General features: G+C 49.3%; 1 protein-coding gene and 1 long non-coding RNA gene across 4 annotated transcripts; one reads left to right on the top strand and one right to left on the bottom strand.

Moving 5' to 3' along the window:
* The first annotated feature begins 689 nt into the window (after positions 1-689).
* Positions 690-17,182, top strand: FURIN (furin, paired basic amino acid cleaving enzyme). 3 transcript variants are annotated; one of them, XM_031955633.1, is made up of 16 exons: positions 690-709; positions 5,475-5,826; positions 7,611-7,709; positions 8,368-8,463; positions 9,127-9,255; positions 9,434-9,510; positions 10,025-10,113; positions 10,747-10,919; positions 11,118-11,330; positions 11,896-11,996; positions 12,457-12,560; positions 12,676-12,793; positions 13,088-13,267; positions 13,937-14,061; positions 14,184-14,303; positions 14,576-17,182. In XM_031955633.1, exons 2-16 carry the CDS (start codon positions 5,656-5,658, stop codon positions 15,124-15,126), a joined length of 2,346 nt encoding a protein of 781 aa, XP_031811493.1. In that variant the 5' UTR covers positions 690-709; positions 5,475-5,655; the 3' UTR covers positions 15,127-17,182. The 3 variants fall into 3 exon arrangements, with proteins under 3 accessions (XP_031811493.1, XP_031811494.1, XP_031811492.1); XM_031955634.1 differs by lacking the exon at positions 690-709 and adding an exon at positions 1,102-1,430 and having other exon boundaries at positions 14,187-14,303; XM_031955632.1 differs by lacking the exon at positions 690-709 and adding an exon at positions 1,102-1,430.
* On the bottom strand, positions 16,655-22,742 carry LOC111719232. The gene is made up of 2 exons (XR_004232450.1): positions 21,849-22,742; positions 16,655-17,351 (listed from the first exon to the last, which is right to left on the bottom strand). It is a non-coding gene; the product is annotated as an uncharacterized LOC111719232 (long non-coding RNA).
* Positions 22,743-22,765: the final 23 nt, after the last annotated feature.

The raw sequence follows: 22,765 nt of genomic DNA, 5'->3' as shown, positions 1-22,765 counted from the left end.
CCTTCCAGATCAGGAAGAGTAGGCAAGTAGTGAAGGAAGGAAGAAAGTAAATAGAAGACAGAGAGCAAGAGCACATTTTATTGGCCAAACAATTATTCCAGTTCCTCCAGGATCTACATTGTTGCTCTTGCTAAAAGGCAACATGGAATGTTTCCAGGAGGCTCCCAGGATGGGTCCTGTCCCACTGCTACTTCATTGCCCCTCATCTTCAAGCAGAGGAAAAACAGAACAAAAATCTGGTCACTGTGTTCCAACCCATTTCCCGGTCATTTACTTTAATGCATTTTAAAATATGACAGCGAGGGGCTTCCATTAGGCCGGGCCTCCTGCAGAATAGAAGATCCCACCCAGGCGCCTGCACGAGGGGGCAGCCGGCCGGCCGCAAGGTGGGCGAGGCGAGGCGAGGGTGCAGACGGACCCACGTTATCTAAGGCAGACTCACCTTAGACCTCCAGGGCGCCGTAAGCCAGCCTCCAAGGGCCAAAGGTGAGGCTGGCCGGCCCGAAAAATCCCGGAAATCTCCTCAGGGTTAGGAACGGCTTTTTTTGGTTGTTTTTTTTTAAGAAGGTTAAAGAAGCCGTCGCCTAACAGTCCTACGTTTTGATCCTCGGTCAATAAACCAATCCCCCCCCATTAGAATGTAAGTTCCTTGAGAGCAGGAGCTGATGGTTTTTTAAATCCCTTTGTGTAGAGCCGGCGCCGGCCCCGGGTAAGCTCACCGGGACGGGGCGGGGGCGGGGGCGGGATGGGGGGAGGCTCGGGTAGGAACACTGGGGAAGCGTCCCCCCCGCCCCCGCCCCCGCGCCGGGAGGACCTCGGTGCACCCCCGGCCGGCCGGGGTGCTGCGGCCCCGGCGGAAGCCCTCCTTCCGGGGTCGGCCGGCCGGCCCCCGCGCCGGGCGGGCGCCCGCTGCCCCTCCCCGCTGCCCGCGCGCTCTGGGCCGGGCCGGGCCGGGCCGGGCCGCGCGGCAGGGGGAGCACGGAGAGCCCGCGGAGCACGGAGAGCCCGCGGAGCACGGAGACCGCAGGCCGGGCCGGAGCGGCGCGGCGCGGCGCGGAGCGGAGGCGTCGCGGGGCGCAGGGGGAGGGGCGGGCGCGGCGGCCCAGCGGAGGAGGAGGAGCCCGAGCCGGAGCCGGAGCCGCCGCCGCCGCCGCCGCCGCTGACAGCGGCCCGAGTAAACAAGCGCGGCTGCCGCGGCCGGGCGGCCCTTGCAGTCCTCCCCGCCTGCGAGCCGGCCCCGGAGCCCGGAGCCCGCGCCGCGGGCTGGCGCCGCCGCCGCCGAGGCACTGAGCTGCCGCCGCCGAGACGGACCCGGGAGCCGGAGCCGAGGCCGCCGCCGCCGCCGCCGCCTGGGGCTCCGTGCACGGCGCACCGGGGCCCTGTCCCCGCGCTCCCACCCGGAAAAGTTTCCGCAGCCCGAGCTCCCCAGGGTAAGCCGCGAAGTGTCCGGCGTCCGGGAGCCGGGCCCGGGCCACCTCTCCCGGGGCTGGGCGCTCGGGGTTGCGCGAGGTCGAGTGGGGAGGGGGCTCAGGGAGAGCCCGGGAGCGGGCCCCCGGACTCCGGCCGCAGCCCGGGCAGCGGCGGGGAGGAAGGGGCGGGCTGCGTGCGGGGAAGAGGGGCGATCGCCTGGGGGAAGGGGGGCTCGAAAGGGAGCCCCCGGTTCTGGGAAGTCAGGGGACAATCGGGGACCTTGCTTGGCTCCACTAGAACGCACTAGGTGACCCTTGCCCAGTCTTTCATCGGTGAGCCGCCTCCAGACCTTCCCCTCCCCCGCGAGACCAGGAATTGGGGGGTGAGCGGGCTGGGGTGAGGGAGAAAAGCCCCCCTGAGGCGTGCCTCCGGGGAAACAGCCTTCCTGGGGAGGGGTCCCTCTCTCTTGCTTCCCAGTCTAGTACTTTTCCACTAGGGACCATATAGACCAACTCTGACCCCAGGAAGTGCCTGTCTGGCCCCTACTGGTTACTGGATTCAGGGAACTGAGTCCTGAAGGAGCTTGGGTTCCTCCAGCCTCCACCTTCCCCTGAGCATGGTTGCTCTCACTCCCACTCCCCAGCCAGGAAGGGACAGAGTTTCTCTACTGTGGGAAGGGGAGAGCGGCTTTTGATACACAATGCATTGTTCTTAGCCCAGAGCCCTCCCTGGCTTCCCTACCTGTGTAGGGGAAAAGAGAATCAAGATGCTTGTGTGATTTTGCTGGAGGAGCTTTGGCTCCTGTTTTTTGAGACCAGATCTCCGGGGCTATTTCTTAAAGGCCTACCCTGTGCCTCTTTGAAAATGTTTGTTACTCGTGACCCTTGAAAGGCTTGGGGAAGACTGGAGGTGAGGAAATTGCGATTGGAGGGCTGGACAGCTCTGAGCATGAATTTATACCGTTCATCTGAATAAGAAGCCAAACCTCAAGCTAGGGACCCCCACCCCCCCAGTGGCTGGCATGTTTGAGCTAGGCCAGTTGCAGAGCTAGGAGCTTGCTGCATTCTCCAGCATTTACAAATGTCGGGCAGATGGGAAGAGAGCACATAAGGTAGTTGAAATTTCCTTCTCCAGCCCCCGCCTGCTCTACTGATTCTCATCCCTTCCTCCCCATTGAAGAGAGGAGGAAAAGTGTTTTCGGGAGAAAGCACCTGAAACTGGTCAGATGGATGGTGTGGAATGAGGATCAAGAACTGGGAGGGGGAAGGAAGAGATCTGGATTTTGTTTGATAGCTTTGTGTACTCCAGAGTCCATAATAATACCCACCTTCAGCCATCCTAAGTGTGCCTGGCCTGTCTTTACCTAGCTGAAAAGAAGAAATGGATCAAGTTTCCGGGATGATACTGAGTTTTGTCACACTGCTTTGTCAGTGTCTCATCCACACTATGATGTGGCTGGGAGGAACCCTACCTTATAGGGATCTTTGCTTGGAAAATCACTGAATGTGCTTGCAATTCCAGGTTTTCACTGGGCCACTTTAGTAATCTGGATTGGAAAGGACAGGAGATTTTGACTAGTAATCTCCAAAAAACCTTTTAGACTCCAGCACAAACAGCTTCCTTGAAGTGGTGAGAGTCTCTGTGCCAAGTTTTGTGTGTGTGTGTCTGTGTGTATGAGGGGCTCATTTGTATCTCAATGAAGAAACAACCTCAGTTGTAGACGAGTTAGAACTTGGTGGGTGAGTCAGAGTCTGGGTGGGGGTGGTGGGGAAGCCCATTGTTTAAAGTTTTGGCTCCCTCGGCTTCCATTCAGGCCAACTAAGATGCAAGCATGATGGTCTTTTTCAAGGCTGAGGTCTCAGTAAGGATTATTCCTTTTAACTAGGGGGCTGGTGACATCCTTGCTCACTTACTAAGGTAGGTAAATTCATTAGAGAAAGGAGGAAGAAGAAATGTGGACTGGGAAAGAGGAATAATGTTTCAGTTCTGCTTCAAACTTCCTTTCTCTCAGAGCTGTAAGGACTGTGCAGGGTAATTAAATAGTTGGTTAATCACCTTTAACATCAGGCAGCTGCTGCTTGATCCCATAGAGATCTGAAACCAGCTTTATTGAGCCAGTTTTTTACTTGGGCTACAGTTTAGCTCCTTCAGGTTCCTGGCATTTTTGTAAAGGCTGAGGTCCTTGAGTAAATAGATATGGAAAAAGTCTGACTTTTCCCTACTTCCAGCTATTCTGTAGTGTCTTGGTGGCAGTTCTTCCCTCAGCCCCTCTGTGAAGAGATTGTGTTCATCTTGAGGTTGGGGGGAGGGCTAAGAAGGGGTAGACAGTCGATGGATGCAACTATCAGCTGTCAAGTTATTTTGGTATAAACTGAAAATATCCTGGGAAGTACAGGTGGTGGTTGTATGTGTGCATGGCAGCCCACTAGAATCTGGAGTGTGGTATGTAGAATTCTGGCTATATGGTTGAGGGGGGAGGCTGCCACTTCCTGCTTGGAGACTGTGGATACCCCTGGCAAAGAGGTGTTGCTGAGCCTGGACATATTCTACCCAGTTTGACATATGCCCCCTTAATTTCAATTTGGCTTTGCTTTGCCAGATATCTTACTTGACATTTTACAAATGAGGAAACTGAGTCACAGGTTAAATGAATTGCTCTGGGCAGCACAGCTAATAAGGGTATAAGGACCAATTTGAATCCAGGTCTTTTTGACTACAGGCTCGTGCTCTATCCACTGAACCATCTCTGTGCCTCTTGAGCTATGGGAGGCCCCAGTTATATAAGTTCTGGTGTGCTGGGCAGAAGACTTTTTCACAGATGAGGGGCTCTCTGGTTTTCCTTTTTGCTGGGTTAAGGAACCACTTTCAAAGCCTGGCCCACCATGAGATACCTTCCTTCTGGTAGTTCAGTGGTGCTCCCCAAACTGGGGAAGATAACCAGGAGCCTCAAAAGGAGAACAGTTTTCACCTTGACTAACACACACTCACAGCCCTCCTTAGGCAAGCAAACTGAGTCCTAAGTAGTGTCACAACTCTGCGTTTCCTCCAGACTTCCATGGGTACATTTTTAGCTCAGGAATTGGCTTGGTGTGGTTTCTCGTAGGGGCTGGGGGCCCGAGTAAGGGACAGTTACATGCATGTGGGCAGAACGGTCCCGTTGTTTGTTTGCCGAGGGAGGAGGAAAGGCAACACACAGCCTATTGATTTCTTGCCTCACCTTAGCTCCCTGGCTTAGCAGACTGTGTTTGCCTGGGCAGCCCGTGGCTTAGTTTACGTAAGACATGGTGTATGTGCTCCTGTGCGTGGGGGTGCGGGTGCCACCCAGCTTTAGCATGCTGGCAGGTTTCCTATTGTGGGCACTGCCGAGACAGGAACCCCCCAAAAAGTTAATCGGGGACCGTTGAGGGGGGTACCTAAAGGGAAACCACAGGATCAGTTAGCAGAAGAGATCCTGGGCCGCCTTCATTTCTAAGCTGAATGTCCCTGGATTTAACCCAGAAGGAAAGGGATACTCCTAGTTTAGGGAACTCTGTCCATATTTACACTAATAGAAATAAAACTCTTGTGTATCCAGTTGACACAAGTGGCAAAAAATCCTGGATTCAAACTAGATTAATTCTGTCCTCTGATGTTTGTCTTTCACATGCTAACAACTTAACTCTAAATATAGGCCAGACAAAGAAAGGAGCTAGAATTGAGCTTGTTGGGCCCATGTTGACTTCTTCCTGGTGGGAACCAATCTTGAGTGAGTCAGTCTCTGATCTTTTTTTTTTTTTTCCCACACACACATACACACACACACGTCTGTTGAGAAGTATACTGAGTGTAAGAACTGAAGGTTTGTGTTGTCATGTGGCGGGGTCAGTCATGTGCTGTCCCACAAGAGACCTTGGTGCTGGAGGGATGGAAATAGAGTGCCAAGTTTCTCTGGAGGAGACAATTAAAAAATTTTTTTTTTCTCAAAAGCAGTTTTTAGGGCAAAATTATGGTGAGGGAGGGAGCAGCTCTGACTTGGAGGAGACATCTCAAAGGAATTAATTTCTTTCTTTTCCATTGTTTAACAGAGCTAGTGGCCCTGAGTCCTGCTCCATCTGTCCCTCTTTGGCTTGGCCACATGCCCCCACCCACCCACTCCAGGGCTCAGCACACCGAGCAAGAGCCCGGGACCGAAGCCATTCTGACCAGGCACAGGCATTGAACACATAAGAGGGAAGTGGGATTCCCCGGGCTCTGCCCGCCCACCCCATGGAGCTGAGGCCCTGGTTGCAGTGGACGGTAGTGGCAACTTTGATTCTGTTGGTTGGAGAGGCCCTCACTCAGAAGGTTTACACCAACACCTGGGCTGTGTTAATCCCAGGGGGCCTGACTGAAGCAGACAGAGTGGCCCGAAAGCATGGATTCCTCAACCTGGGACCGGTGAGTCTGGAGCTGGTCCTGCTTCAGGGGGATCAACTTTGGGAAGAGGGTTCTTGGAGGGGCAAGCACATGAATCCTCCTTCTCGAGGGTTCTTTCAGCTAATGGGCAGAGGAATGGCCATTTACACTAGGCTTTCTGGTATCTACTTATCAGACTTCACTGAGAGAGAATCTATTATTTTCTTCCTGTGCAAAATCAAGGCCTGATATTTGGAAAATAAGAAGGGGGGAAGCTGAGGGTGAAACAGGTCTAGAGCTGCCTGAGATCTGGCAATGGAGGAATCTGGCCTGGGAGCAGAGGAAGGTAGGCACTGCTCTCAAGGGCTGGGCAGAGTTCCTTGCTTAGGGATGGTCAGCAAGACTTTGACCCTTGACCATGTGGCAGGAAGTCCCAGTTCCTGTTTAGCCTCCAGAGAAGGAGTGGTGTGACTTTTTGTTTAGCAGTTTGTGAAAATTAGCTGTGGCAGTCCCTTCCTTAGTCTGGTACCACACAGCCTTTGTTGCTATTGCCCTTTTGAATAATAGGGAATTCCAGGTCTCTCAGATGCTTCAGGGACACCTGGTGAGCCAGCCAGAATCTCATAGCCTGTGTATCCTGGGCCAGTATGAGCTAGGGTGGAGGTTAAAGGCTTTCAGTGTCCCTAAGCCAGAACAGAACTTGTGTCCTCCAGCTCTCAGGCTGCAGGAGTTATCTAGGCACAGGATCAGGGTCAAAACAAAACAGGAGCTCACTTTCATATGGCGCTTTAATTATTTATTCAGTTACCCTTGAGGGAGGGAGTATAACTATCATGTCCATTTTATAGATAAGAAAATTGAAATGAAGCAACTTGCCCATGTTTACACACCACCAACAACTGTTGGAGCTAAAATTTGGACCCAAACCTATTGAGTCTAGCTCTCTCTCCCCGCTATAATACCACTGCCTCTCCAGAATATGCTTGGTAATATTCACCTTACGCACAAGCACATTCACTCACACTCACACTTTTATCTCTTCTCAGAAACTGATTGCTTTGCTATAAGAGCTAATGCTACTAGTGTAAAAGTGTTTTTAAGATTGAATAGGGTAAGAAAAAGGGAACTTAGTGAGACAAGACTCAGACTTCAGAAGAACCCAGCATAGACCTATAATCTTACAACTTCCTTATTATTAGACTTGCAAACCCAATTCAAACAGTATTTGGTACAATGAAATTTCAGTAAAAAGAATATGAACATTTTTGTTGGTATGGTGATAGGATTTGCCCTATATTTATCTCTTGGAGGTGAGGCTATGGGCCCCTCTAGTTTCCTAGATTTCCCTCAACTGGGCTGCAAAACAATGCCATTTCTAAGAGTTGAGTTTCCCAGGTTATCCCAAGAGAGCACTCATTAATATGTTCTCTTAAACTCAGAGTGCCCTTTGGTAGAGGGCTAAACTTTGCCCAAGAACAACAACAGAGAAAGGGTGAAGTATTTTGCTTTCTTTTAAACCTGGATTGCTCAAAGGAAAAATTAAGCATTTTTGTGCATATAGTGGTACAAATTAAAGGAAAAAGAGGCTCTAGCATAACCCTGCCCAAAGGTTTAGACGAAAGATTGAGAGTTGACTGAGGGAAGGAAAAAGCCATGGAAGGACTTCCATGCACTTCCTAACTGGCAATACTTTCCATGTGCTCTTGCCTCGGTTTTTCTCTACCAGCAGGTTTATTCCCTTATACTCATTCCTGAAAATTGTTAGGTCAGAAGCTCGTGTCTCCCTCTGGTATAATGCCAACTCAGTCACTCTTACCTGGTTTCAGATTTTTGGGGACTATTACCACTTCTGGCATCGGGCAGTAGTGAAGCGTTCACTGTCACCCCACCGCCCTCATCACAGCCGACTACAGAGGGAACCCAAAGTAAGTGCAACTCTTCCTTCCCTTCCATTGAGGGAGAGACTTCTCCTTGCTGATTGAGCCAGGGTTTATATCTGGTAGGAAAATGAGAAGGCCCTGGGGTCCAACCTGCCTCTGCTCCTGTAAGAATTTCCCTCCTGCATAATATGGGAGTCTTTGGCCCAATTGCCTGAATTACATGGGCATTATTGACATAATATTTCTGCCTGATTTAAGGTGCTTGCAACAGAGCCTTTAGTTTATGGCAGAAACTTGGGTCTTTGTTGGGGGCTTCAGGAGGGAAAAGGGAAAATTGGGGGGGAGGGGGTTATTTATTGTATAAGGCAGGAAACTTGGTCTCTAGGGACACATTTCCCTATATTGATTTAATTGCACTCCAGGTTGTCTCTACTTATCTCAAAGGATGTTGCAAATTTCCAAAAACAAAATATTAATTTAATACCTTATAGATAGGAAAATGTTTGACATCTTTGTGCGTAGATGTGTGTGTGTGACAGTTACCTACTACATGGTAAGGGAATTTTGAACTTACGTTGGGAACTTATCTAACATTGCGTCTAACACCTTAATGAGGTGGCCTTTCCTTCACCTTTCCCCTTCGTTCCTAGCCTTCCCCCCTCAACCCACACCATGTCTTTTCCCCCTTAACTCTATGTTCCAGGTGCAGTGGCTGGAGCAACAGGTGGCAAAGCGTCGGAAGAAACGGGATATATTCATGGAGCCCACTGACCCCAAGTTTCCCCAGCAGTGGTATCTGGTATGTAGAGTTTTGGGGATTCTGTGCAGATTCTCACTTTCAGCACCCTCATGAGGGGAGCTTTGGGACAAGCTTGTCAGCTCTAAACCTTTTCCCCTCTGCCTGACTGTAGGTGCCCCTTTCATCCTAATCCTCAGCAGCTTGTTTGCTGCCTTTGGCTCTCTGTTCTGATCTGGCCTGGCTAAGGTTGTAGCCATAGTAATGCTCCACCAATGGGACTCAGTTTTAACAAAATTGGTTTTTTAATGCCTTTCCCACCAGTCTTCTCTTGACCCTCCAGTCCTCCCTCATCTTGGTTTCTTGTTAACTAACCCTTGCTGAATCTTGTAACTTGTTAACAGGTTTTAAAGGCTTAAAATATTAATATTCCCAATAGCATTTATATTTTATTAGGAGATTCTTAAAAGGCCCAGAAAAATAACACCAATGGCAGAATTTAGGGCACAATGATAGATATTGGGGAAGTGGGAAATTTTCAGGAACTCTTCAAATTATACCACCTATTCCATCTCCTTATAAGGTTGGCCCTACTCAGTATCACCGTAGAGAAGCTGGGGGAGCTCTGCAGGATCCCTAGAAGTCGGGTTTGGGGTCTGGGGTGGTGGTAAGTGACTTCTGTTAGGTGTCTGGGTGTGTGCTGAGCCATTACGGGTCTCTCTGCAGTATGGGGCGAATCAGCGAGACTTAAACGTTCGAGGGGCCTGGTCCCAAGGCTACACTGGCCGTGGCATTGTGGTTTCCATCCTGGATGACGGCATTGAGAAGAACCACCCTGATCTGGAAGGCAACTACGTGAGTTAGGCTTTAAGTAGAGCATCACAGGGGTCTGCCCACCAGGGTATGTGGTGAGGTCCGTTTCTGGGAGCCAGAGTTGTTAGGAGTTTCGCGCAGGAGCCCCTGGGCACCTCCCAGGCACGGCCAGGAGCTTTCCCTTGCTAGTACAGTCTCTGAAAGTCTTGTTCCCTCCCAGGATCCAGGCGCCAGCTTTGATGTCAACGACCAGGACCCAGACCCCCAGCCTCGTTACACACAGATGAATGACAACAGGTAACACTGAGGCCGAGGGATGGAGCTCAGAACTCCACAAACAAGAAAGGAATAGATTTGGTCAGTGAGGAGACAGAAAGCACCCCATAGAGAGGGCCCAGGGAACGGCTCCTTTCCTGATCGCCCATAACTCTGCCTTCTCTGTTGCCACCCTTATCTGTGCTCTCTCGGCGTGAGCCCGGAATGTGTCAGGCCACTGAAAGCTGGGGCTGTTGACCGGGAATGTAATTTGGCCCAGTTGGGCCATGCTAAGGCATCCTGCCATATTGGCTTCATGGACCAGAAGGCCAGATGAAGACTACAGAAAAGTACTAATTTTGATTCAAACAGAAGGGAAATAAGAATAAGGTTCTCAGAAGGCAGATGAGTTGGGAAGAGAGGAGAAAGAGATTAGATGGATTTGTCCTGAGTTAGGGCTTCCTTCTCCGTCCCCAGAGCAGGCCCTTCTCAGGAAGAGTATCCCATTGTCATCCCCCTGGCTCTCTGTACTAACCCTCTCCCCTTGCATCCTCAGGCACGGCACCCGATGTGCTGGGGAGGTGGCTGCTGTGGCCAACAACGGGATCTGTGGTGTCGGTGTTGCCTACAATGCCCGGATTGGAGGTGGGTCCAGGAACGCTCCGGGCAGTGGAGCCCGGAAACAACCTTAGCTGCTTGTCCTTAGCTTCTGAGTCTTGGGTCTGCCCAGCTTTGGCTGACTTAGAGGAGAATGAGTGGAAGCAGGACCTTTATTGTGTCCTTCTCATGCATCCTGGATGGCTGGCATCTCTCCCCATCCTTGCCATTGTCTCTCGCTCCGTGCTTGGTAGGAAATCCCTGATAAACGTCCTCTCCCACCTGCCACTGCACAGTATTCTGTCAAACATCTTCATTAAACGTTTCCTGAATCAGGGAAGCTGGTTTCCGATCCATGCACCGTCACTGTCACTACTCTTGCTTGTCACACGTGCCCCCTCACTTCCCTGGGCCTCGGGTGGGACAGCTGTAAAATGGAAGGTGGAACTAGGTGGCCTCCAGGACATCTTTCAGTTCTAAATCCATGATCCGTCAAGATCCCTCTCTGGGTTTCAGTTTCTTCACTAGTAAATGGAATTTGGAGACCAGGCGATATCTAGGACTGCTGACCACATCATAGCTCCCTGAGCCCGAGTCTACCAGGATGGGCCTGGGGGATTCCCAGTGGCCTTGACTGACGACAGGCCCCAGGCAGTCACACCTTCTCCCACGGCCTTCTAGGTGTGCGCATGCTGGATGGAGAAGTGACCGATGCAGTGGAAGCGCGTTCTCTGGGACTGAATCCCAACCACATCCACATCTATAGTGCCAGCTGGGGCCCTGAAGATGATGGGAAAACCGTGGATGGCCCAGCCCGTTTGGCTGAGGAGGCGTTCTCCCGGGGAGTCAACCAGGTAGGGCCCAGGGTCCCAGGAGGCACAAGAGGGGCCATGCAGCCGCCAAGAGGAAAAGTGGAGACCCACTGATCAGTCGGGCGCTCTCTGGTCTTCCGCGGGGCCCAAAACAGACCGTGCATCCCCCTTGTGGGCGCCCCCACCGCTTGGGGGTCTTCCTGCAGGCATTAGCCCTCATTTGTGTCCCGTTTCTCACAGGGCCGTGGGGGTCTAGGATCGATTTTTGTCTGGGCCTCAGGCAACGGGGGCCGGGAGCACGATAGCTGCAACTGCGACGGCTACACCAACAGCATTTACACCCTGTCCATCAGCAGCACCACCCAGTTTGGTAACGTGCCCTGGTACAGCGAAGCCTGCTCCTCCACCCTCGCCACCACCTACAGCAGCGGCAACCAGAACGAGAAGCAGATTGTGAGTTCTGGGCTCTGGGCAGCAGGACCCAGTGGGGCTGGAAGCTTCCCAAGAGCCCACGGAGGCTGCGGCCCTCGGCTCCTTTCCTCTGAGAGGCAGAGCCCTTGTTCTCTCTGCAGGGGGTTGAAAAAGGCACAGCTGAGGCGGTCTGAGTCTAGGAACGTCTTTTAGGGGGCTGGAGACCCCTGTGGACCCCATCTTTGTTTCCCCTCAGATGCCAGTGATGTATTCCCCCTCCCTCGCCCTTTTCCCCACTTGTCTTTTAGCTCAGGCTTTAGAAGTAAAAATCAGAGCTTAAGGCTAAGTAAGTGGGAATAGCTCAGGAATCACAGACCATAGAATCATAAATATAAGCGCTGAACTGGGCAATCATCAGTCTTATCTGTTCCTCTCATTCCACATGGAAAACTGACGCCCAGGAAGCTAAACTACTTCCCTAGGTCTACCCAGCAGAATAGTGGCCAAGATAGGGCTTAGTGACCCTGTAGCTCATATGGCATGAAACCTCCCAGACAGCCAGGAGCTCTGTCCTCTTCTAACATGGCTCTTGTCCTTCTCTCTGTAGGTCACGACGGACTTGAGGCAGAAATGCACAGATTCCCACACTGGTACCTCGGCCTCTGCCCCTCTGGCAGCTGGCATCATTGCCCTCACCCTGGAGGCCAAGTAAGGATGGAACTAAGATGGATGTTTTCATTAAATTTGTGTGGGAATTTGGTCTGTCCATTATTTATCTTAGTAAAGGCAAAAAGTACTTCAGGTTACATCTAGGATCTGTATTTTCAATGTTGGCTTTAGTGGAGAGAATGTTACTCCTTTTTTTTAAAAATTGCTATTTTTTAAAAATAAAGGAGAAATTTATGAGTTTTTAAAAAAAAATGGAGCTGAGGAGGAGGAGGGTGGGTCTCCTTAGCTGGTCCTTGGGTTAGTCTTAAACTAGTTAGCCCTCTTATCTCCCTGGGTTTCCATGTGCTTATTCAGCCATGTCTTATGCTTGTTGGGGAGAGGTAGAACTTAGAGTGGCCTGCATTCTTTTTGCCCTCCTGATACATCCTGCAAATGTCTTGGTGTCCACAAGGAATATTTCAGCCCTGTCTCCTCCCTTCTCCTCTTCCTCCCTCTGCAGTAAGAACCTGACGTGGCGTGACATGCAGCATCTGGTGGTCCAGACCTCCAGGCCCGCGCATCTCAATGCCAATGACTGGGCTACTAATGGAGTTGGGCGCAGAGGTGAGGAGGGGGAAAGCCCTGGGGGGCTGGGGGAAGAAAAATGGGACCTGACCTTCTCAGGCTGCCTCCACACTGTCCCACTTTAACGAAACATGTCTTTCTTCTCTTTCTGCAGTTAGCCACTCATACGGTTACGGACTCCTCGATGCAGGAGCCATGGTGGCTTTGGCCCGGAATTGGACTACAGTAGGCCCCCAGCGCAAGTGCCTCATTGACATCCTCACTGAGCCTACGTGAGGGAGGGAGCAGGACATGGAGGGGGAGGACTGGGGCCCAGAGGGGTGAAAGGAGGGGCTGAGAGTGGCAGATGGGACCATAACAAGGGGCCAACTCCTCAGAGCTGGGACCACTAACACTCAGATTATGCTCTTATATAAACCCCTTGGGAAGATTTCTTTTTTTTCCCCCAAACAATTTCTTTTGTGACATTATTGCCCATGTATCATCAGGAGCATTTCTAGAAGACCGTCTGGGCCAGGGAAGAATAAGGGGCTTTGTTGAAAAGGCTGTTTGTTTCTTTTGCGCAGGGACATAGGGAAGCGATTGGAGGTACGGAGGAAGGTGACTGCCTGCCAGGGGGAGGCTAACCATATCACCAGGCTAGAACATGCCCAGGCCCGGCTCACCCTGTCCTACAACCGCCGTGGGGACCTGGCCATTTACCTCGTCAGCCCCATGGGCACCCGCTCTACCTTGCTGGCTTCCAGGTAGATACTGTCTTTCTCCCTGGGACACAACCTCATTTCATATCTATGGAACTTTTGTGTCTAATTCTTAGCCCATGGCTTCCCTTACTCCAGGGGACCCTCAATAGATCAATCAAGATCTTCCTAATTGGGGCAACTAGGTGGCTCAGTGGATAGAGCACCAGCCCTGAAATCAGAAGGACCCAAGTTCAAATTTGATATCAGACACTTAACACTTCCTGTCTGTGTGACCCTGGGCAAGTCACTTAATCCCAATTGAGTCAGGAAAAAAAAAAAGATCTTCCTAATTGACTATGGGCCCTAACTCCAGCAGTAGCAGGAGAGGTGGGTAGATAGAAACTGACTACTATTCCCCTTTCCTCCCTCTCAGCAGCCCTCTACCCAGAGCTCTTAAAGGAAGGGGACTAGGATTTTGGAATTGGAAAACCTGGTTTCACATTCTAGCTGTTCCCCTTTACTACCTGTGTTTCCTTGGGCAAGTGGTTTAATGTCAGGGCCTCTGACTTCCCATGTAAAATGAGAGCCGTGGCCCCTTTCCAGCTCTTAAATTCTGTGATCCTGTGATCATGACTTCAAATGAAGATTAACTCTTAGCCCCCCAAAGATGTTTGGGACTCCTGTTGTTCCCCAGAGGGAGGCTGACCTCCTTTGTTGTCCTCTACCTCCAAGACCTCATGACTACTCAGCTGATGGGTTTAATGACTGGGCCTTTATGACTACCCACTCCTGGGATGAGGATCCTGCCGGGGACTGGGTCCTGGAAATCGAGAACACCAGTGAAGCCAACAACTACGGTATGGAGGGGTGGGGAGGGGAGCGGGAGTGACAGTTCCGGGGCAGGAGGGAAAGACTGAATGGGAAGCAGGGGGGATCGTGACTGGTAGTCGGGGAGAATTAACCCCTTCTGTTCTGGAAGCAGGAACACTGACCAAATTCACCCTCGTGCTGTATGGTACTGCCACTGAGGAGCCCAATCTTGCTACACCAGCTGAAAGCATCGGCTGCAAGACCCTAGCTTCCAGCCAAACCTGTGTGGGTGAGTGGCAGGACGGAGAGAACTCTGTTCCAGTAGCTGATCCCTGTAAAAACCCTCCCTCTGGGAGGCAGCAGGCCTCAGGGAAGGCTCTCTGGCCCGCCTGACACTGAAACCTCTTTAGGGGAGGGCGTAAAGCCCCCCAGAGGGGGCTTCATGAGGCGGCTCCCAGCAAGTGTTTGGGGGTCTCATTGATAGTGGTCCGGCATTCTGTGGGTGTAGAAGTCCCCTCGAACGTGCTCAAGTCCCTGACCGTTCTCTGTCCTCTCTGCCAGTGTGTGAAGAAGGATTTTCCCTGCATCAGAAGAACTGTGTGCGGCACTGTCCCCAAGGATTCATCTCACAAGTTGTCAACACGCAGTATGGCATAGAGAACAACATGGAGCCCATCCATGCCAATGTCTGCTCCCCTTGTCACCCCTCCTGTGCCACTTGCAAGGGGACCGAACCCACAGACTGCCTCAGCTGCCCCATCTTCTCCAACTATGACGTGGTGGAGTTGACTTGCACCCCACAGAGGCAAGCCGGCTTTAAGTCTCCAGGACTCCCTCATAGCGAAGGGCTGTTGCCCAGTCACCTCCCTGTAGTCGTGGCGGGCCTGAGCTGCGCCTTTATTGTCTTGGTCTTCATCATTGTCTTCCTAATTCTTCAGCTGCGCTCTGGTTTCAGCTTTCGGGGGGTCAAAGTGTACTCGCTGGACAGTGGTATCATATCCTACAAAGGGCTGCCCCCTGATGCTTGGCAGGAGGAGTGCCCTTCCGAGTCCGACGAGGATGAGAGCCGGGGCGAGAGGACTGCTTTCATCAAGGACCAGAGTGCCCTTTGATGAGCACCAGATCTTTCCTGCCCCTTACCTGACTCTCCTGGTCACACCTTCCACCACCCCCCCTCGGGCACTTTTTAATTCACCAAAGTATTTTTTTATATCGGGACTTGGGTCAGGTCCCCCAGCCCAGGGGAGGGTGTGCAGTGGTAGGGTCTGCCCACTCCCCTCTTATGCTACCTGGGGAGCCCTGAGATCCTACCTGCCACCTCCAAAGTGGGGTAGAGGGTTGGGACACATACCAGCTTTTCTGGGACAAGCTCTGGGGCAGAAGAGGCATGGGACGGGGGTGGGTCTCAGTCAACATAGGAGCAAAGTCAGTCTTCAAAGGCATTTCCTGTTACCTAGGGGGCTATGCTACATCTCTCCCCCACTGCCAAACTCACCTTTGTTGGAAGAGAGAATGAGATGTTGGGGCAGTGACTGCCCCCTTTTCACTTTCCAGTTGTACTTAGGATGAGACCGCTGTGGCGGGGTGGTTTGTGTGGGGAGAAAAGGGAGGGAAAGTAGATTTTGTCACAACCTTCCCTTTTATAATTCTTTGGGTACCTCTTGCTTCCCTCTAGTCCAGGTTCTTTCCAGCTGCTTCAGTTCCTTCTAAAGCAATAATGGTCCCAATCCAGCCAGCAGGAGGCACTGGGCAGCTGTCTGGCATCTGCCTGGAAGTCTGGGGGGTAACTGGAGGACACCTCTTAAAGGGTTCTTGTCCCCTCCGATTTTCCATCCCAGCCTGTCTTTCCCTGCAAAGCCACAGGCTTTGGTGGCCTGCGCCATAGAAGTGATCGTCCTAGGAAGGGACCAAGGAAGGGCAGGTGCTTTCAAGGATGTGTGTGCGTATGTGTGTGTGTGTTTGGATGCATGGGTGGATGGATGGACCCTCCCTTATCCTGCCTCCATGTGTGTTCCTGGACCACCCCACCTTTCCCACACACATCTCTGCACCTTGTGCCTCCAGCACTGCTTCCCATAAGCCCAGGCGAGCTCAGTACCGTCCACTCAGCCAGGCTGGCAGCAGGTGCCAGGGCACAGCTCCAGCAATGAGCAGAGCTGGTTGTGTCCGGTTCCATCCCTCTTCCTGCCCTCCTGCTGTGCAGGGAGACCAGAGGCCCCTTGTACAGCCAGGGACTTCTTCTTGTTTTCTGAGCCCGGGGTTTTCTGGGCTGTTCCCCCTCACAGCTCTGGAGCCCCTGGGTGGAGGGGAGGGAGATCATCCCCAGAACCCTCCCCCCCATCCTACCTGTTTTTCCCCACCCCACCAATGCTGCTTTCCCCTGTGGGGATCTCAGGGGCCGTTCGAGGATATATTTTCACTCTGTGATTTCACTTTAGATGCTGATTTTTTTGTATTTTTAACTTGGGGTAGCAGCCGGAACACCCACACCTGTCCTGCTGTTCCCCTCCCCAACTCCCTGGCCCTGGTGGGAAAACTGAGTTACCGAGCTCAGGACAGGGCATTGGTCAGGAGGAGAAGTAATGATAGGGGGTCATATGGGGTGGAGGGAGAGAAAGGAGTATTTTTTTGTGTGTTAAGAACAATGGTTGGTAGTGCCAAGGGCTCATGGGTCATTCATTCTCCTTGTGCCAGGGCTGAAAAGTGAGGGGGTAGGTAGGCAGTGGCATAAGGTTCGCCAGCCCCCTCCCCACACTGTGCCTAATGGGAAAAAGCACTGACCTATTGAGTTTCCTTCCCCCACTCATACATCCCAGTCTCCCTCTTCTGATGTGCCTTTTGCACCTCCCCTCCTCCCCCCATTAGGACAATCAGAATCATCTCCCACCTGGGAGTCCCTTCTTTCTCCCCAATCCCTTGGGAGTTAACCAGCCACCAGGGTGAGAGGCAGCCATCTCTCCTGGCCAGGAACATGCCTGGTGTTTCCATCTCCCCCCTCCCCCCCATTGTCCTCCCATGGCCAGCCCGGGCTGGTTTTGTATGATACCGGGTTTGGTGCACAGTGATTTTTCTTGTAATTTAAACAGGCCCAGTGTGGTGGGTTCTATTTAATGGACGCGAGATGATGTTAGAGGTTTTTAAGTGATTAAATGTGCAGACTATGCAAAACTGGCTGTTCCTCATTTATGTTCTGACCCAGGTTTCTTCCCAGCACTTAGCCATCAATCCAGACTTCTGTCAGTGGGGCAGGGAAACCGGCCAGAGGTCAGCAAGTCTATAGATTTTTTTTGCTCTTTTCCAGCTTTAGTTCCCTTGTCTTACCTGTAGTCTGCCCCATCTAACAAAAGGAAAAAGAAATGTTTTCACCGTCAGTTCTCTGGAATCAAGATTGTTCATTGCACCAGCCTGAATTCTCCTCTTTTTGAGTGCTTTTACACTGTTCTCTTGGTTCTGCTTGCTTTGTTCTGCATCAGTCCAAGTGAGCCTTCCCAAATTTCTCCACTTTCCCCATAGACTATCCTCTTACCTTTCTTCCCCCACCCCCATTCAGTTAGCATTTCGTTAAAGAGCCTTTTTTCCTACCCTTTTTCATTGCAGGGCAGCTGGCCTGTCTGCATGCAGTCTCTTAATTTATAGCCGACTGCTACTCTGGCATCTACCCCTAAGCCTGGTCCACCCAGCTTTTCTACCTCTTAGTTTCTGTCCACTCCTATTCCTGGTTTCTGTCTTCCCTACCTAAGGAGGAATCTGGAGTTTAAGGACCTGTATTCAAATTCTACCTCCACTGAATAGATTCATGATCTTTGGCAAATTACTTGACCTCATTTATCTCATCTGTACCGCGAGGCTATTGGACCAGATAGTCTCCAAAGTTTCTTGCACTTCTAAGTTCTGTGATCCTTGATACTGCTGTGCTCTGGTTTTCAGCAGTCTTGTGCTTTGATTAAGAACTCTTCCTGAGAATTGAGGCCATCTCTAACTGGGAGAATTGGAACAGAAGGAGGTATTTAATTTAGGAACATTCACTACCTTCCAACTATGAAAATCTGGGGAAAGAAGAACAGGACTAGGGACTGGGTCTGTGATTTCATTGGAATAGGAAACTCCTATCAGGGCTGATCAGCACCTCTGCAACCACAGTCCCCAGTGAGTTGTTTAGAGAATACATGTCAAACACAACTCCCAACTGTGCATGTTATTGGGAAATATTTTTAATATAATAAAATATAGATTAAAATTACATCTTAAAACTAAGTCGATATGCTACTCTTTCTATGCAGACAGTGCAGTGAGTTTGACAGCACTGACTTGGAATAGTGAAAATTTACTCAGGATCCCATGGCCAGGCTTCAACTAGGTCGTCCAGGCTTCAAACTAGTCCTTTCCACCACACCAGAAATGAGGTTCTTAAAATAAGGAGACCTAGACTTGGCTATGATATTTCATGGCCTTTTTGGCTGGACTTGGCCTTTAGTTTATACTCAGCTGCCTATGGGTTGAGTAGTTAACTCTTATTTTAATAGGTCCCTAAAGAAGTTGGAATCACAGAATCTGAGTCATAAGAGACTTCAAAGATCATCCAATCCAATCTAGTCTCTGCAATATAATCTTTTAAAATCACAATGCGGCCTTTGCTTAAAAACCTCCAGCTAAGGGAAACCCACTCTTGCCCTAGCCAGCCTTTTTCCACCTTTGCAAGGTTACAGTTCTTAGGAAGAGTTTTCTTAGACCTAATGTAAATCTGCATTGTACTTCCCAATCACCCCTTTCCATGATCACCAGTACAAACTTCCCTTACAATAAATTAAGCAGAACATATCGATACCTTAGGCATGTCTGAAAATATATTCCAAATCTATAGTTCACTTCTTTGTGGGGAGGCAGAACATGCTGGCATCAGTGCTAGTCCTCAATTTGCCATTTTACTCCGTCACAATTCTTTGTGGCTGTATGAGCTAGAGCCATATCAGTATAACCCTTTCAAGGCTCTCTTCTGTTGCACTGTGTCTGGGAATATGTTGTGGTGCATTTTAACATGAATGTCTCCATTGGTTCTGGAGAGGTGGAATTTTGAGATGATGGTACCTGGAAATGACCTGGAAAAGGCAGTATCTGTCTCCCCTCATGTAGTAATGTAATTATGTAGTAATCATGGAGTAATGTGAAATCTGAAGTTCTGAGTCAGGTTGTTGAAAGAGCCCAGCATAGGCACAGAGTCACAAGGCAGAGCAGAGGGAAGGTAATTTTCCAGGTAGATTAAGTAAAGCGCCCACTTTTGCAAGAAAACCCTGAGTCAAGTAAGTAGTCAGGGAGTTTCTGCATTAACATGTATTAATGACTGCTTCAATTTCATAATGTTGATTCCTGCTGGCCCCACCCTTTTCCTTAAATACATTTCCTCTTAAGAAAGTAGTGGCTCTTGCCCCATTAGTCTAAATATGGGGTTTGAAAAGGAGTGTGAGGCAAAATTGGAGTGGTTATGAAACTGGTAGCAACATTATTTGGGGGTCTGAGAGCTCCTTCCCTGAGAGTGGTTAATAACCTCTCCTAGTATATATGGTACAAGGCAAAGCCCTGGCTCTGGAGTGCTAGGACCTGGAGTCAAATTCCCCCTGATCTTACCTATGTGACCTGAGGTGCACCTGTCTTTCCCTGAGCCCATCTGCAAAATGAGGAGAGTGGACCAAATGACCTCTGTGGTAACTTCCAACTTTAGCTCTGTGTCCCTACCAGAAGCAACTGGGGCAAACGGAAATCGGAGAGCCAGATCAACTTGATTAGATTCCTAATGCGGACTTGGGTGGGGTCCACGACACACCCTTTTCACAAAGTGAAAAATGGTTATCATGACTTTATTCTACTTTATTACCTCAACTTCTTTATCAAAATCATAGGAGGTGTGGCTTGCTGTTGATGGAAGGCAAACATCTCTGCCTAAATGTCCTTAGTGATGACCTTGTATGAAGTTTTATAAATGTGAATTATTATTTCTGAGGGAGCAGAAAAGGTATTTAGATACTGACTCTTCATGAGCCCAAATAAGAATTCCCTGCTTAGTCTCACACAGTTTAAAAAATGTTTTTTTAACTGTAAATTTAATCAAACATTTTAGTTTCCAGAAACAGACGATTACATGTGAAACTGTGAACTTCTGTTGCAGTTTTTATTTTATTTTTTTTTTGGTTTGTTTTTTTTTAAAGGATACTAAGTAGCAGAGTTGATAAGAGCACTAGGCTTGGAATGGGGAAGATATCCTGGACAAATCACTTAACCCTGTTTGCCTCATTTGTAAAATGAGATGAAGGAAATGGCCACTACTCCATTATCTGCCAAAAAAACTCCAAATGAGTCACAAAGAGTTGGACATAACTGAAGCAATTCAAAAACAATAAAATTACTCTTATTTTGGAAGACTGAGTTCCCTGTTCATCCAGGCTGAAAATATAGCTACTCACAGGTGTGATCCCGTTACTGGTGGGCAAAAAAGTTTTAACCTACTCGGTTTTTCTGACTTGGGCCTGGTGGCCTCTCTTTAAGGCAGTCTAGTGGCCTTATACTCCCAAGCATTCATCATATTTGTATCCCATAATGCAAACATCCAGTTCCCTTTAGCCCCGCAAAACTCCAGTTCATAAACTCCAGAATACAAATGAATTACCACCATTAAACACCCCCAGTAAAAGACATTACAGGCATGCACTACAATGCCTAGAACTGATGTTCTTTTCTTTCTTGATTTTTTTTTTCAGCATTTCTCATTAACTTAACCTTTTACCAAATAGTTCTTCCATATATCAAATAAGTCATCCTTGTCTCTCTCCTACAGAAACCTTGTATTTTTCTCTTAGAAAACAGGACTTGGGTGTGCTGAATTTTCACCTTATCTTGTCTTAAATTACACTTCCACTCCATTTCCCATCTCCACACCTTGTAATGATGAGCATTCCCCACTCCTTTACAACTCCCTTTGCCATACTTCTTGAGTGCAGGTACCACCTTGGATAGATTTGTACTCCTATTCATTAGCCCAATGCCTAGTACATAGTAAGTGTTTAATAAATGTTTTATCTAAATATACTTTAGAAAAACTCATTGACCATATTTAAAAATTCATGTTTCTGCATCTGTAGTTCTTGTTGAAGAAGTAGGAGCTATGTCTTCCGCATCCCTCCTGTGATCACATCTAAAGTCTTTCATAATTTTTTCTTTTAGTATCCAATCTCAGTTTACTTCTCTATCCCTATCGTAGATCATAAAGCTCCTCTTTGGTGCTGGTTGACTGATGGAGACCCTTGGATAGCACCATGTGTACTTCAACCTGACTTCTCCCTAGGGTTCACCATCCTATTAGCCTATCAGAAGTATAGATGCTCATTTTTAATAGCAAAAAAAGTTGTAACAGACATACTCTTTTATCCTAGGTATTTAAGCCTCAGAATCATAGAAATGTCAAGAATTGGATGAGACCCCAAAGGCTTAGTCAATATATCTGAATGAGAATTCTGTCTACATTTCCAATAAGTGGTTGTCCAACTCTTGCTTCAAAAGACCTTCATGCTATTTCTCAAGGCAATCTTGTGTTTTTGTTCACTCTAATTGTTTGGGAGGGCTTCCTTAAATCAAACTTGCATTTGCTTCTTCAAATGCCACTTACTATATTGCCCTTGAGTCCTTACAAAACACATCTAGTCCCTCTTCTATGTGATTTTTGTGCTTAAAGGCAATTACCTACCATGTTCCCCCTAAACTTCCCTTATCCTGGGGTGTACTTTTTCTCTAACCTCTTATTTTTAGGTTTTAATTAAAAAGGTATGGATTTAGAGTTGAAAAGTACCTTACAAGTTGTTTGGTCCATCCAAATCCCGGATTTCTGATATACTTTCTTCAAGCCCCATTCCTCTTGGAAAAGAATCAAGGAAAAGAATCTGTCAATTTGTGGCCATCTTTTCCCCAACTCAGAGTCTGGCTTTCCCATGGTTTTTGCCATCCTCATTTGACCCAATCTCCTTTTAAAATTTTCTTTTGTATTGTCAACTTAATGAGCACAAACATTTAAAGTTACCAAAGAAAGAAAGGGAAAAAAAAAACTAAAAACTGCCCACAAGACTTTATAAGAAACAATTTGTTACAGTTTTTAAAAGATATGTATAAAGTATAACAATGTAGCAACAAAAATACTCTATTTGCTTCCCCTTTACACTTTTTGCTTTCAGAGTTTTTAAAAATGTTTCTTGATATTCTTTTTTAGGTCCCTTGTTATTCAATAATCCACCTTCCTCCACCAAGTAAAAACCTTCCCCCTGTAACAAATTTGTATAGTCAAATAAGAGAAATCAACATATTGGTCAGCTCTGATAACACAGCTCTCATTCTGCACCTCTGGCCCATCACTTCTCTGCCAAAAGGTCATCCATCATCAGTCATTTGAAAGAGTGCTTCACCCGTCCTTCCTCCCTGTCCCTCTGTCTCTTTCCCTGGTTTCTAAGCCACTGGAGAAGAAGCCGAGGGGGGAGGGGGCGGGGGCGGAAGCGGGAGGGGAACAGTCTCAAGAAGGTCAATTTGGTCCACCACTCCCTGTCCCCATCCAGACCTGACTCATTCTCACCTGCCCACGAGCCACAAGCTGCAACCGACCGAACCTCTAAAAGGACCGCCCCGGGCCTCAAGCCTCAGCTCCACGGCTTTGCAGAATCCTAGCATTCGAAGCTTCGGGGGAAGGGGCGGGCAAAGCTTGGGGTGAGGGGCGAGAGG

This window comes from Sarcophilus harrisii, chromosome 2 (assembly GCF_902635505.1).
Source record: "Sarcophilus harrisii chromosome 2, mSarHar1.11, whole genome shotgun sequence".
Taxonomy (NCBI): domain Eukaryota; kingdom Metazoa; phylum Chordata; class Mammalia; order Dasyuromorphia; family Dasyuridae; genus Sarcophilus; species Sarcophilus harrisii.
The sequence above is the reverse complement of the archived record's forward strand: the minus strand, read 5'-3'. Positions and strand labels throughout refer to the sequence as shown.